The 13272-nt window shown below is 36.6% G+C and overlaps 1 protein-coding gene across 1 annotated transcript in view; it reads right to left on the reverse strand.

The window, feature by feature from the left end:
* Nucleotides 1-13272, reverse strand: part of CFAP47 (cilia and flagella associated protein 47) — a 7413452-nt gene that overhangs the window by 297676 nt on the left and 7102504 nt on the right. The window contains exon 60 of the mRNA XM_044071840.1: nt 2570-2741. Within this exon, the coding sequence (XP_043927775.1) occupies nt 2570-2741 (172 nt within the window). The remainder of the gene's footprint in view (nt 1-2569; nt 2742-13272) is intronic.

Consider the following 13272-nt stretch of genomic DNA (forward strand, 5'->3'; position numbering starts at 1 on the left):
TTATTATAATAATTAAAAAATAAAACAGTCAAATAAGTCACCTTCTAGCACAGAAATCTCCGGAAAGAATGATCATGTCTTGTTTTAGAATTTGGTGAGGTCTCCATCAATGTCAGTTGAGAAACGTCTGTTGACATACACAATCAGAATATTCTTGGATTACAGTTGCATGCTGACTATTGCTGAATTTGCAATAGAAGTCCAGAAACTGTTCAGTGATCCCACTGGGGACCAGTATGTGCTGGTTACTGAGCCTATTTTGCTGACAAAGACAATGCCATGACTGTGTCTTTTTCCTTAGACTTTCATTTCTAGAAGAGTGATGAACCTTAAGTAGCTGTTGTCAGCTTTATTTAATCTTCACACATCATTTCAGGCAAGAGTGTAGATAATCCTCAGGCAAGATCACTGACAATGACAGCATTTCTGTTTTCTGGTCATTCACTAGACTGGATAACTGTTACAGAGTAGTAACATATACATGCTGAAAAAATAATCATCAGTTTCTTCTTCTTCTTTATAAAGTCACAGTGAGAAATATCTCACTGGACACAGCTACCCAGCAAGAAGACAGTGAGACAATCTAGGTTTAGGGAAGGGAGTTTAGCCCACTAATTAAATCTGAAGTTGAAGGAATCCTAGAAGAGATTGTTCATTTGTTGTAGCTGCTGCCATACTTCACTTCTACGTCAATTTATGCACTAAAAGATCATCAAACTATTGTTGCTTGCATTAAGGTTACTGTTTGAAAAATTATCTAATTAAGTGTTCATTACCACTGGGCTGCAAATGACATGAAGCAGCTTTGGAGTTAATGTTAACCATGGTAAAAGTCTGAGCTTGAATTGAAATTTTTTATTGTGAGAAACATGTCAATCAAACAAACAGCAAGCTAAAAAACACATGATCAGAAGGAATAAGTGCCCAAGCAGCTGTAGACACTAATTTTGCCTCAGTCTTCATCCAGTGTCCTAGAGTTTGGTAGACAACATTCTTCTTCTCACTGTTCAATTGTTGGGGATTTTTAGAAGTTGGTCTTCTTAATCTGGAGCTTTCTGTTACAGTTGTTTGCTACTGATGACTCTACCAAAGGTAAAGACTCCAGACATCCAATCTATGAGGATTATTGCAGCACACCAGCCACTTCACCATGGCAAGGTCCTAATCCAAGCAGAGATGAATAATACATGTTCATATATGGGCTTACTATAATTGTTCACACAGTTCCTTCAAAACAATAGTTCTTTGAATGCAGCTAATGTAAACTGGATTCTGTGATAACAATTCTAAAAGGACAACAATGTGGTATGTAATGTACATTTCCCACAACTCAGAGCTGACACAGTTTTTATAAAATGATAAAATATGGAGATGCAATAGACCCCAGAAGGCAAGAGACAACTTAAAACACAAACTGCACTTTCAATGTTAAAGAATCATATTTTAGTGAGTCATGCTGCTATTTTCAGACATGCTAGCAATTGTCAGCTGACAAATTTATAAAACTTGTTGCAAAATATTTCACAATGCTAAATGTATCAGTTCTGCTATATATGTAACTGGTAAGATATTGTTGTTATTTACTCATTTAGTTGATTCAAACACTTTGTGACCTCACAGATTTCAGTGCAGTAGGTCTAGCTGTCCATTACTGCTTCTTTGTATATTATATTTTATATATATAATGTGGAACAAATGGATAAAATGTGGAGCACATACTAATAGCTTGCTAACAACTTCAGCTAGGAAGTTCATAGAATGGTTTAAATAAGCTGGCTTTACTTATAAAACATATATTTTAATACGTTAATATGATTTATTTCTATTTACTATGGATATCAGTTAAAAAAATTCCTGAAACTGAATGTGTGACGGACCCTTTCAATGTGCAACTTCGAGGAACATATACTTTTTAAGAATCCAAATGAGGTAATTTCCTCAGAATGAGGTACACTTGAGAGGTGTGTGTGAGTGTGTGTGTGTGTGTGTGTGTGTGTGTGTGTGTGTGTGTGTGTGTGTGTGTGTGTGTGTGTACATACACATGTCTGTTTGTGCAATATGCATACATATATACATACACACATACATATAAATAAGACACAATGAAATGCAATAATAAAGGTCAAAGACTAAGAACTTGTGCAATTCCATTTTCCAGATTAATATATTGTACTCCATATTTTCAGCCTAGAATTGTCTAACTGCATTTCATGGTACTGTGATCTTTTATTTCATCTTTCTTAGGCTAGATGCCTGCATTTCTATTTCACAGTAAAAACATAATTAATGTAGAGTTTGAAGATTTCCTCTGTCTTTGTAAAGAGGCAGGTATCAACAAGGCACTGATGTACATGAAATCTGAACACAAAGTACATACACCACATTTTAAAGGTAGGCCTCTGTTTATACAGACTGTGATATCAGTAATCTAAATTGTTCTCTTATACCCATTTACATCTTACATGGTATGTAAATAGTTCAGCACTAAAATATTTTGAGAAGAAAATTGTATTATACGGTCAACAGTGTTAATAAGACAGGCTGGAAAGCATATCGCATTCAATAGTACCTGAATGGTTTATAAGGAGAATAAACAATATTGAAGGTCAGAGTAACAATTCCAGTGTGTATATCTCGCTCCTTGTCAACTAAATTGAGGGCTATGGAGGATTCCATCTGAGATTTGACTTGCTCAGACTCATACTGAATCTGATAGTTAAATTCGTCTGCAGTTGATAGGCCTACAAAAGAAGAAATAAGTAAATAAATCAGCAATTAAGAACAACATATCTTTATATATATATATATATATATATAAATATAAAATATATATCTCTATTATCTTTATTTATTAATAATAATAATAATAATAATAATAATATATATGTACATATATATATATATATATATATATATATATATATATATATATAGACACACACACACACACACACACACACACACACACACACACACACACACACACACACACACACATATATATATAAAATATTGTGCTACTAACAATAAAACTCTACCTAGGGCCAGTAAGTCAGTTTCTAAAAGTGAATTTATTTACAAAACATAACATGAAAATCCTCCCCTTTCAGACTTGGGAAGGGGAAAACCAAAAGCAAAGCACAGGTTTATGTTCAATGTTAGTTTCAATCCATACATTTTGGTTTCTGACAACAATTCAAAGTGCAGTTTCATTGCATTTTTCAGTCCCAGAAAACAAATCTTACTTACTTAGCACTTAAGGCTCTCCCAATAATCCTTTCTGACATCTGTTAATAGCACATGCATGCATAGGAATAATCAGCCCAGGTCAACACACTTTTAAAAGCATCCCTTCTGATTTCTCTGACAAATACTTTAACATTTAAGTGAGTATGTGTCCTTGTGAAGCAATTCCTCACATCTAGACATCTCTCCCCTAACTCCTCTAGCCCTGTCGGTCAGGAATGTAAACTGTTTACTGTTAGTACTCTAGACATACTGCCCAAAGTATGCTCTCACTTAGTTACAAAGAAAATCTGCCTCTCTTTGGTCTGCCCTCATCCAGGAAATTCTCTATATCTCCCTTTACTGACCTCCCTTCGGCAAGTACCACTCCATCTGTAGTATATGTGACAACTTATTCATACACACACACACACACACACACACACACACACACACACACACACACACACACACACACACACACACACACACAAATGTGTAAATATATATATAAATATATATGGAAGCACTTTACATAATCGAATTACTGAAATCTCGAATGTCATATGGTTGAGACCATATGATCGACATTTCAGTAAATCGAATATGTAAAGTTTTAAAAAATAACACTTTACGTTACGTGCACACAGAGGCAAGGCTTCTTGTATGCTCTGTGTGTATGTAATGTTTTTATCTTTTTGGTGGTGTTGACAGGAAGTGGGAAATCTCCCGTTTTGTGCTTCCGCATACAGCGCAATATGGGAGATTTCCCTTTTCCCCACTGTAGAGCGATCTCGGAGTTGGTATATTTAAGTAGGGGGGGTGTGGGGGGTGCAGGGGGGCAAAGCCCCCCTGCAAAAGTAATGTTTGACTTTTTTTTTGCATTTCATTTTAGAAGTTCGAGTTTCCAAAACTCAATCTTTTGGTCTCGACCATATGAGGGTCGAGATTTTGGGAATTCGAGCTTCTAAAGTGAATCCATATATATATATATATATATATATATATATATATATATATATATGGGAGGGATCTGGACACATGCTCAACTAGCATATGTACGAATCACAAAACATCGAACACACATACACGAAAGCGCTTAACATCGACAAGCGCTTCCGTGTATGTGTGCCTGTTTCGTAGATTGGACTACAGTGTGGGTAAGGGAAAATTCCCTTTTCCCCACTGTAGTGCGATCTCGGAGTGAGAATAATAAAGTAGGGGGGTGTGGGGGGCACAGGGGGGCAAAGCCCCCCCATCCAAAAACTTACTTTTTTTTTTTTGAACTACACATACACGGAAGCACTTTTCAATGTTAAGCGCTTTCATGTATGTGTGTTCGATGTTTTGTGATGTGGAAATATGCTAGTCGAGCATGTGTCCTAGACCCATATATATATATATATATGTATGTGTGTGTGTGTGTGTGTGTGTGTGTGTGTGTGTGTGTGTGTGTTATGTATTTATATATGTATGGGTTTCACTGAAACACCATTTAGTGAAATTCAAAATAGCTGAAACATGAAACTGAAAAAGTTTTCAAAAAGACTATTTGCAGGGAGCAAGCTCCCTTCCCCCCTAAATGGGGGACTCCACACCCCTTACATAAGTATACTAATTCCATAGTATTACAACTGTGCAGAAAAGTAAAATACCATACATAGGGAATCAATGCCACTGCATATATAGAAATCACATCAGCAATGATTATGCAAAGGTTACCTAAAGGACCTGATAAATCTTCTTCATACACATTTGTAGATTTCTGCCTTTGAAATACAGATCATGTAAACTATACCATATTCAATAAAATAGAACTTCAGCCAAACTATCATTCAACTAATTGGGCTTTCAAACATTTATATTTATTGAATTGTCAGTCAATCAAACATCAGAGATTCATATATATATATATATATATATATATATATATATATATATATATATATGAATACACACACACACACACACACAAAAACATATACTTGTACATACATATACCTATATATATATATATATATATATATATATATATATATATATATATATATACATATATAGAGAGAGTGTGTGAGAGAGAGATTCACAGTACACACTCATAGTTTAAGCAGAATGTAACCTAGAAATATATATACTTACAAACAGAAAAAATTGCAAAGGTTTGTGACTGATCCATTGTGCCATTTGATTCTATAGCTAACATTTGTGTAGATGCCAGCCTTACTTCATGTTCCTCAGACATCACCAGACACAGGTTCTACAGAAAACATGAGTACTTTTATTGTCCATTAAAGAAGTGAGGGACCTACCTTCCAGCTCCAGTACCTTTTCAGTAAATTAGCTTAATTCATACAGCCCCACATCTTAACCTTGTAATTTTCAAATGAAGCGTCATTCTCTCCTTTTATGGCTGTCTTACTATTCTGATCTGCCATTCCTAAGACAAACCTGAAAGTATTAATTTGTATTTATGTATTTATTTATTTATTTATTTGCTTATTTATTCATTATTTTTTTTACTAACCAAGTTAGCTGGCTGGCCAAAGGAAATTTTTCTGAAATGGCCTTGACTAATGGTGGCAAGTTTAAACTTAAAAAATATACAGAATACAAACAAAAAGTCTCAGTGTGCAAAACTTCAACCAACGTGTACTTTAACAAAAAAATGACTTTGTATTTGAGTGCATGATATGAAATAACTTTATGTTGTTTTCAGATGGTAGAATGATGCACATTTATGGTCCATGGTATATTAAGAAGCATATAAAGTTCATAGGTTCATAGGCAGGTACTAGGCTAGTTGTCCTTGTGGGCCAATATTAAGCCTAGCCAATTTCTCTTCCCAAGATGAGAATCAAATGGTGTACTGTGTGTTGTGCAATAAATACCTTAAGCATTATACCAACTCCCAACCCTAACTAACAGATGCAAGAAATGTATACATCCAAGGCATAACACAAAAACAATATACTATTGGTAATACATCAACCCCATATTTGATTTGTATAGATGTTTTAACTGTTGCTAATTTAGGAAAAATATTCAACCTACTTCTTGCATGTGTTTTTTATGACATGAGGAGATGTGTATCTGTGTAAAGCAGTGAATGGAAAAATAGTTGTGGGTTGCAATTTATATACCGACATTTCACCTTCATATTAGAGATAATTAGTAAATTGTTAGCAATTAAAATATGTTATCTTTGTTATTTATTTATGTATTTATTTTTGCCTACAAGAGCTCACTTATAAAGAGCTCACTTACTCTAAATAGATTTTTAATGGTAATTTTAATCAAAGTTATGCATCAGTATAAAAAGACTTAAAAGTGTTTCCAATGGCAGTGTTACTGAGGTAGCTATATAGCAAGGAATTGAAGATATATAGGTGTCCTGTTTGTTCCACAGAGGGAGTTTGGGAATCAGGACTGCTAGTTCTGTGGTGGAGAGAGTATAAGGTGGCCTTGTTAGTGTGCATGGTCTTCTATTTTTGGGGACCACTGTAGGTAAAACAAATGTAAAATAAAAATAAATAAATAATAAAAGATTTCTAATTCAGTTTACATTTCCCATGAGAGCAGTCTGCATTAAGTAACCTAAAGCAACAGCAGAAACATTGCTTTGCAAGTTATGTATAAATGTTTGGCATTTGATTTGGTAAGCTAGCAATGGTTGCTTTTAGTCTCTGAATCTGCTGAACCTACAGATTTTTACGGCTTTCATGTGCAATTATTTGGTACCATGAGCATATTAAAGAGATATGTGTGAAAGAAGAAAATATTTAGGAGGTAAGGAACAAGAATGGTAAGTAGGTTGTTGATGGAATAACATATCTTGACTCTTCTTAGATTTTTTTAATATGCAGTGAAAAGCTGAAAATTATGTCTAGCCAACAAGCAAGGTATTTCAAATTAGTACCTAGGCTAATAGCTTTACCAAACAGGTTAGTTACAATGAAGAGCTGGCTAGTTTACGGTGATTATGAGTTGCACTGGTTTAGTATTATCCATGCTAATAGTAAGAAAATCCATTTAAATCAGTGGAATACTGTACAAAAGCATAACTGCAGTTCTGCTTCAATGCATGTAGAATTATTGCCAGTCTTTAATATTTGCAGGCCACCTACATAAATGACTAGGTTGAACCTGTCACAGTTACTGGTTAGGAAGTTGAGTTATAGGAAAAATAATATGAAATCAAGTATCGATCTTTGTAAAACTCTAGAGATAATGAGGTCAGGTTTAGAGTAGACATGATTTCTAATAACTAATAAGTCAATAAGATAGGTAATAAGAGAACTAGTTTAAAGGTCTCCACAATAGATGGTTTCTGTTTATATAAATAACAATCTGTCTTATTTAAGATTTACTGGCACAGCCCAGTTAGTAATAATCCATCATATGTTAAAAATCATGTCAGCAGTAGAATATACTTCATTTATGGAGCTGTAGCTTTTATTAAAGTTAGGGTAGGAATAGCTGAAGAGGACATTTTTATTAAAAGAGACAAATGTCTAACTGTAGACAGTTTTTAGAATCTTTGCTAAAATGATAGCTTAGATATTGGTATATATTCTAAATGGCTAAAAGGATGCAATAGTTTAGTAGAAAGAACTGATTAAAAGATCTTTTCCATGTTAAGGACTTGGCTACTGCTGTTAGTAAAAACTGCATTTATAAGCCAGGGATATTAGTATAAAATAATCAGTTTCTTAAGATGAGTGGAAAACAACTGTAATTGAAGTACAGATATTGTAAAGGAAATAAAATAAATGATGACGGGATCCTTAGAAAATAGAGAAGAAAATGAAATCTCTGGGAATAACATATTCAGAATAATGTTCAGAAGGAGGACTGAGATTTAAGGGAAAGAAGAAACTGAACAATTTATGTAATGTTGGAGTGAATGCCAATTGTTAAAAAGAAACAAGCATACTGCATTAAAAAAAACATGTCTATGGTTTTATATTATGCAGTGGTGAATTTAGGCCTTGGCGCAGTCCCCCCACCTTTTACTAGCCCATACTATAACCCGGCACCAGACCCTCGCCCACAGCTTTTTATTATTTTGCTGAGCTCAAAAAGTGTACTGCTTTGCTGGTACTTGATTGAGAGTATACCTCATTTGGTGGTATATTCTACCTCTTCCCCCAGGCATTTTATTTAATTTTATTTTTTTTTCTTTACGTTCAGTGTTACAATTGGAGATGCAACTGGAGGAATGAGTCAGGTACCCCTGACTCTAAGAACATGAATGAATCCTCCAACTGCTTGTCCATGAGAAAACACTTAAAAGGAACATTTTAATGGATAATATGAGGGGGTGCTGAAAAGTTCTAAGCCTGACCAACCTTTTAAATTCTGAGCATTATTTTGCCTCTGTAGCTGAAAAGAGGGTTATTTCATCTTGTAAAGTGTCAATTTGCAGAATTGTAATGTTATGTATTGACACTGTTTTAGATCATTGATTTGAACCATGTCAACAAAACGTGTGGAATTTTGAAGTGTGGAACTCTGAGCCATCAAGAAGTTCCCATTCCTGCAGCAGAAAACTTCAAAGGAAATCCATGAATGTATGATGCAAACGTTGAATGATAAGTTTCCTTCTTACTCAACTGTGAAGAAGTGGTGTGCAAACTTTTAGCATGGAGATTTAGAAACCAAAGATGCAGCAAGGTCTGGGAGGACTCAAGCAGTGCTAACTCCTGAAATTGTTGACCATGTCCATGACCTGATTTTGTCAGATCAGCGAATATTGGCTAAAACAGTTGCTGAAACACTACAGATATCCAGGGAATGCATTGGGTTTATAATCCATGAGCAGCTGAGTATGCAGAAGCTGTCAGCCTAGTGGGTGCCCAAATGTTTGAATGCCGACGAGAAAAGACATAAAGTGGACAATTCCAAGTTGATTTTGCAGCATTTTTGTTGAGCTGGTGTCAACATTTTGGAAGGACTAATTACTGTTGATGAAACATGCTTATACCACTATGATTCTGAGACAAAACAACAGTCCATGCAATGGTGGCACTTAGGTTCACCAAAGCCAAAAATCTTCAAGACCCAAAAGTTACCAGGAAAGGTCATGGCCACAGTGTTTTGAGATCAGTAAAGTATTGTAATTTCCCAAGGGGCCAAACAGTTAATGCAGAATAGTAGTGTAACTTGCTGTGCTGATTAAAGGAGGCATTGAAACAAAAATGGAGAGGGAAGCTGCAGAAAGTAGTTCTCTTTTTGCAAGACAATACACCTGTTCATAAGGCTGGCAAAACGATGGATGTTTTGATGAAAATGGGGTTTCAGTGCATAGACCATCCACCCTACTCACCAGATCTTGCTCCATCTGACTATTTTGTGTTCCCAATCCTTAAAAATAGTTCAAAAGGGTGACAAAATGATTGGGAGTGATTGCCGCAGCCCCCCCCCCCCCCTGTACCAAGTCCTGGCCTGTCCGATAGTTGATCTTTCTTCTAGATCCCAACAAGAGTGTGAGGTAAGTCTTTTTTTTTCACACAGTCCATGCAGAATTCGTCATAATACGTGCGAGCTTGTGTGTTTGTTTGTAAAAGTGGTGAAGTCACTTTGGTGCTGAAACGCCTCGGCTACTTGTATAAAATGTAAATACTTAGGAGACTATGAGGATCTTTATCTCAGTACAATTTGCTTACTTTTTGCAGTTCCTTCTGGTTCATTGTAATGCTAGCACAAACAAATTCAGTAGGCAATGGTATGGATCTTCAGCAGGATACATTCACATTAGTAGATAACTGCAAGCAGGGATCCCGTACTGTTTTCTTTTTACTCATCGCAGTTTCAAAAATGCATTATAAAAGAAGACACTGATTCTTAAACCACAACATGGTGTAATTGCAAAGACAGTTTATTTTCATTCTCGCCCACTAGGTCTGGTTGGCAGGGAACATGTTCTTCTTTCAAAGACAAATAAAAAGAAAAAAAAAACGCTACTCAGGAATTACGGACCAGAATTTATTACATCCAAAAACACATCAGCTTAAGCGCTTTCATTCACTGTGTGTTTTTGGATGTAATAAATTCTGGTTCATGATTTCTGAGTAGCGGTTTTTCTTTTTATTTGTTTTATAGTACGTTGCTAGTCTGTTGTTTTTTTTATTTATTTATTTATTGTTTGTTTGTTAACCGGGTTAGTCCAGCTGGGCTTGTGGCCCATTTTCAGTGGAGACCCGAGGAGAAAAGCTCCGAATACAAATACAGACATTTGCAACATTACAAAATATAAGTACAGAGTTTTGTAAAACTTGGAAAAGGCAAACATACAGAAAGTTGCCACATTAGTAACAGATAATATGAGTATATTATATCAAAATTATTATGTACAGGAAATAACAGTTTTACATTAATAGATACACTGCTTAGCAATTAAGAGAGTGTCAGTTTGAGAATATGTGTAAGGCACGCTAGAGGGGGGCATGCAAAAGTAATAGGAAAGATGTATAATAATAATATATAATATAAAGAATAATTTGGAAAGATGTAAAGAGAAAGACCTATGACATATTGTTAAATTTTGCAAAGAAAAATGATTTAGGAGTGTAGTTAGTGGTGTGGGTGTTTTAGGTGGGAGCATGCGAAGGACATTCCCATTTGGAGACGAGATGGGAGTGAAGCATGGATTTGTAGTTGTTATGGTTTGGTATGTTACGTAGTGGTGTGGGGAAAGCGTTCCACAGTTTGGCTATGGTGTGGGATAGCAATAGTTGGCCAGGTGGGTGTAGGGGTTTGTGTACATGTAGGAAGTTTTGGCCTTTGGATATCAGGGTGTGTCCAAGTGTGTAGGGTGTTAGAGATTTGGAAAGAGAGGGGCATTCTGTTGGTTTAAAGATGAGTTTGTGGGCTGTTGTAAGTTGTAGGTATTTTAGGTGGTTGCGGAGTTCAAGCCAGTTCAGGGTGTGAAGGGAGTAGCAGTGATGGGAGGAGCTCTTAGAATTGGTTGCAAATTTGCAGATTTTATTGTAACAAGCTTTGAGTTTGGAACGGAGGTCAAGTTGTAGGTTGGAGAATAGGGGAGCATCATAAAAGAGAGAGGGGAGAAGGAAGGTAGATGCAAGGGTTTGACGGGAGGAGGGAGTTAGGAAGCAGTTATGTCTGTAGAGGAGACCAATTTTCTGGTTGTTTTTTTTGATTGCAGAGAGGATGTGGGAACTGAATTTTACATTTTCATCAATAGTAATGCCAAGTAGATTGGTACTAGGTACGATTTCTAGAGGGGAGTTATTGTGGCTTTTGATGGTAAATTGGTCCTTTTTGAATTGTGAGGTTTTAGTAGGAGTGAAAATCATTAGTTTTGTTTTGTTGGCATTTAGGGCTAGGTGATGAGACTGCATCCATGATTCTGTTTTGGAGAAGGCTATTTGGGTATTAAATAGAAGTTTGGAGAGGCAGGAGGCTGAGCAGATGATGGTGGAGTCATCAGCATATTGGATGACTGAGACGTCAGGGATGGAGTGGTGGAAATTGTTGATGAATAAGTTAAAGAGGAGTGGGCCCAGTACTGATCCTTGAGGAACTCCAGTGGGTGTAGGTAAGAAAGGGGAGCTTGATTCTTTCCATTGTACAGCCTGTTGGCGCATGGAAAGGTAGCTGGAGAACCAGGCTAAGGTTGAGGAAGATAGGTGAAAGTGTGAGAGCGGGGAGAGGAGTAGGGAATGGGAGATTGTGTCGAATGCCTTTGAGAGGTCAAGAAATAGAGAAGATACGTATTTGCCGTTGTCACGCACTAGGTTGATTGTTTCAAGGAAGGAGAGCAGGGCTGTCATGGTGCTGTGGCCGGGGCAGAAGCCATGCTGGGTGAGAGAGAGGCGTTTGTGCTGAGTTAGGTAAGACATTAGCTGAGAGTGGATGGTTTTCTCGCGAATTTTTGAGAGAGGAGAGAGTATAGCTATGGGTCTGAAATTGGTAGTGTCTGTGTTCTTACCACTTTTGTGAAAAGAGATTATGAAAGCATAACGCCAGATGGTAGGTACATAAGATTCCTGAATGGATCTATTTATGAGAATGGATATGGGATAGGCTATAGATTCAGCTGACATTTGAAGAAAATTTGCTGGGAGGTTGTCAGGGGCAGTGCGGCATGGTTTTAGCTTTTGGAGTAGTTGTTTGACAGTTTTGGTGGAGACAGGTTTAAGGGAGAACAAGGGGGGAGAAGGAGGGTTTGAGGGGAGGTTAGGGGGGCAGGGTGAGGGGGTAGCATTGTTAGGTGGGTTGGGGAAAGTGGAGGATAATTTAGCTATGCAATCTATGGAAAATGTGTTGAATTCAGTGGCTGTTTCAAGGCTTGAGATGTTAGGATTGGGGCTGGGGTTGGTATTATTACCGGGGTTGAGTATTGAGGAGATGGATGTCCAGAATTTCTTTGGGTTGTTTGAGTGCTTGGATTGCAGGTCGCAGTAGTAGTAGTTTTTGTGATCTTTTGTTATTGATTTTTTGGCTAGGTTACGTAGATGTTTATATTCTTGGAGGGTGCTGGTGTTTTTGTGTTTTTGATATATTTTCCACTTTTTGTTTTGTTGATTCATTATTAGTTTAGTTTCTTGGGATAGCCAGGGGCAGGGATTAGTTTTGATGCATTTGGTTTGGAGAGGGGCTGGTTTATTAAGTAAAGTAAGGAAAGTTTGGTTAAAATATGAGGCAGGCTTTTTAGTGGAGACCAGTTAGTAATATTAAGGCATTCAGAGAAGATTTTGGGGTTGAAGGAAGCTAGGTTACAGGATTGCTTGAACAGGTGTTGTTTTTCTATGTGAGAGGGTAGGCGATCTATGAAGGCTGGTAAGTGGTCACTTAGGGGGTCTGGTATTAAACTGGCTTTGTAGATATTGTTGGGGTGGGTTGTTAATATCCAATCTAAGATGGTACCAGAGGTACCTTGCTTATTTGGCCTGGTTGGGATGTTTATTAGTTGGGTAAAATTGTAGAGGTTGATTGATTAAGTTGGGGTATCTAAGAGGAGGGGGGCCCAGTTAATATTTATGTCACCTAGACTGTAGGTTTCATTTTTGATGTTTGAGCTAAACC

Source organism: Protopterus annectens, chromosome 5.part0, assembly GCF_019279795.1.
Source record: "Protopterus annectens isolate FY-2018-M chromosome 5.part0, PAN1.0, whole genome shotgun sequence".
Lineage (NCBI taxonomy): Eukaryota > Metazoa > Chordata > Ceratodontiformes > Protopteridae > Protopterus > Protopterus annectens.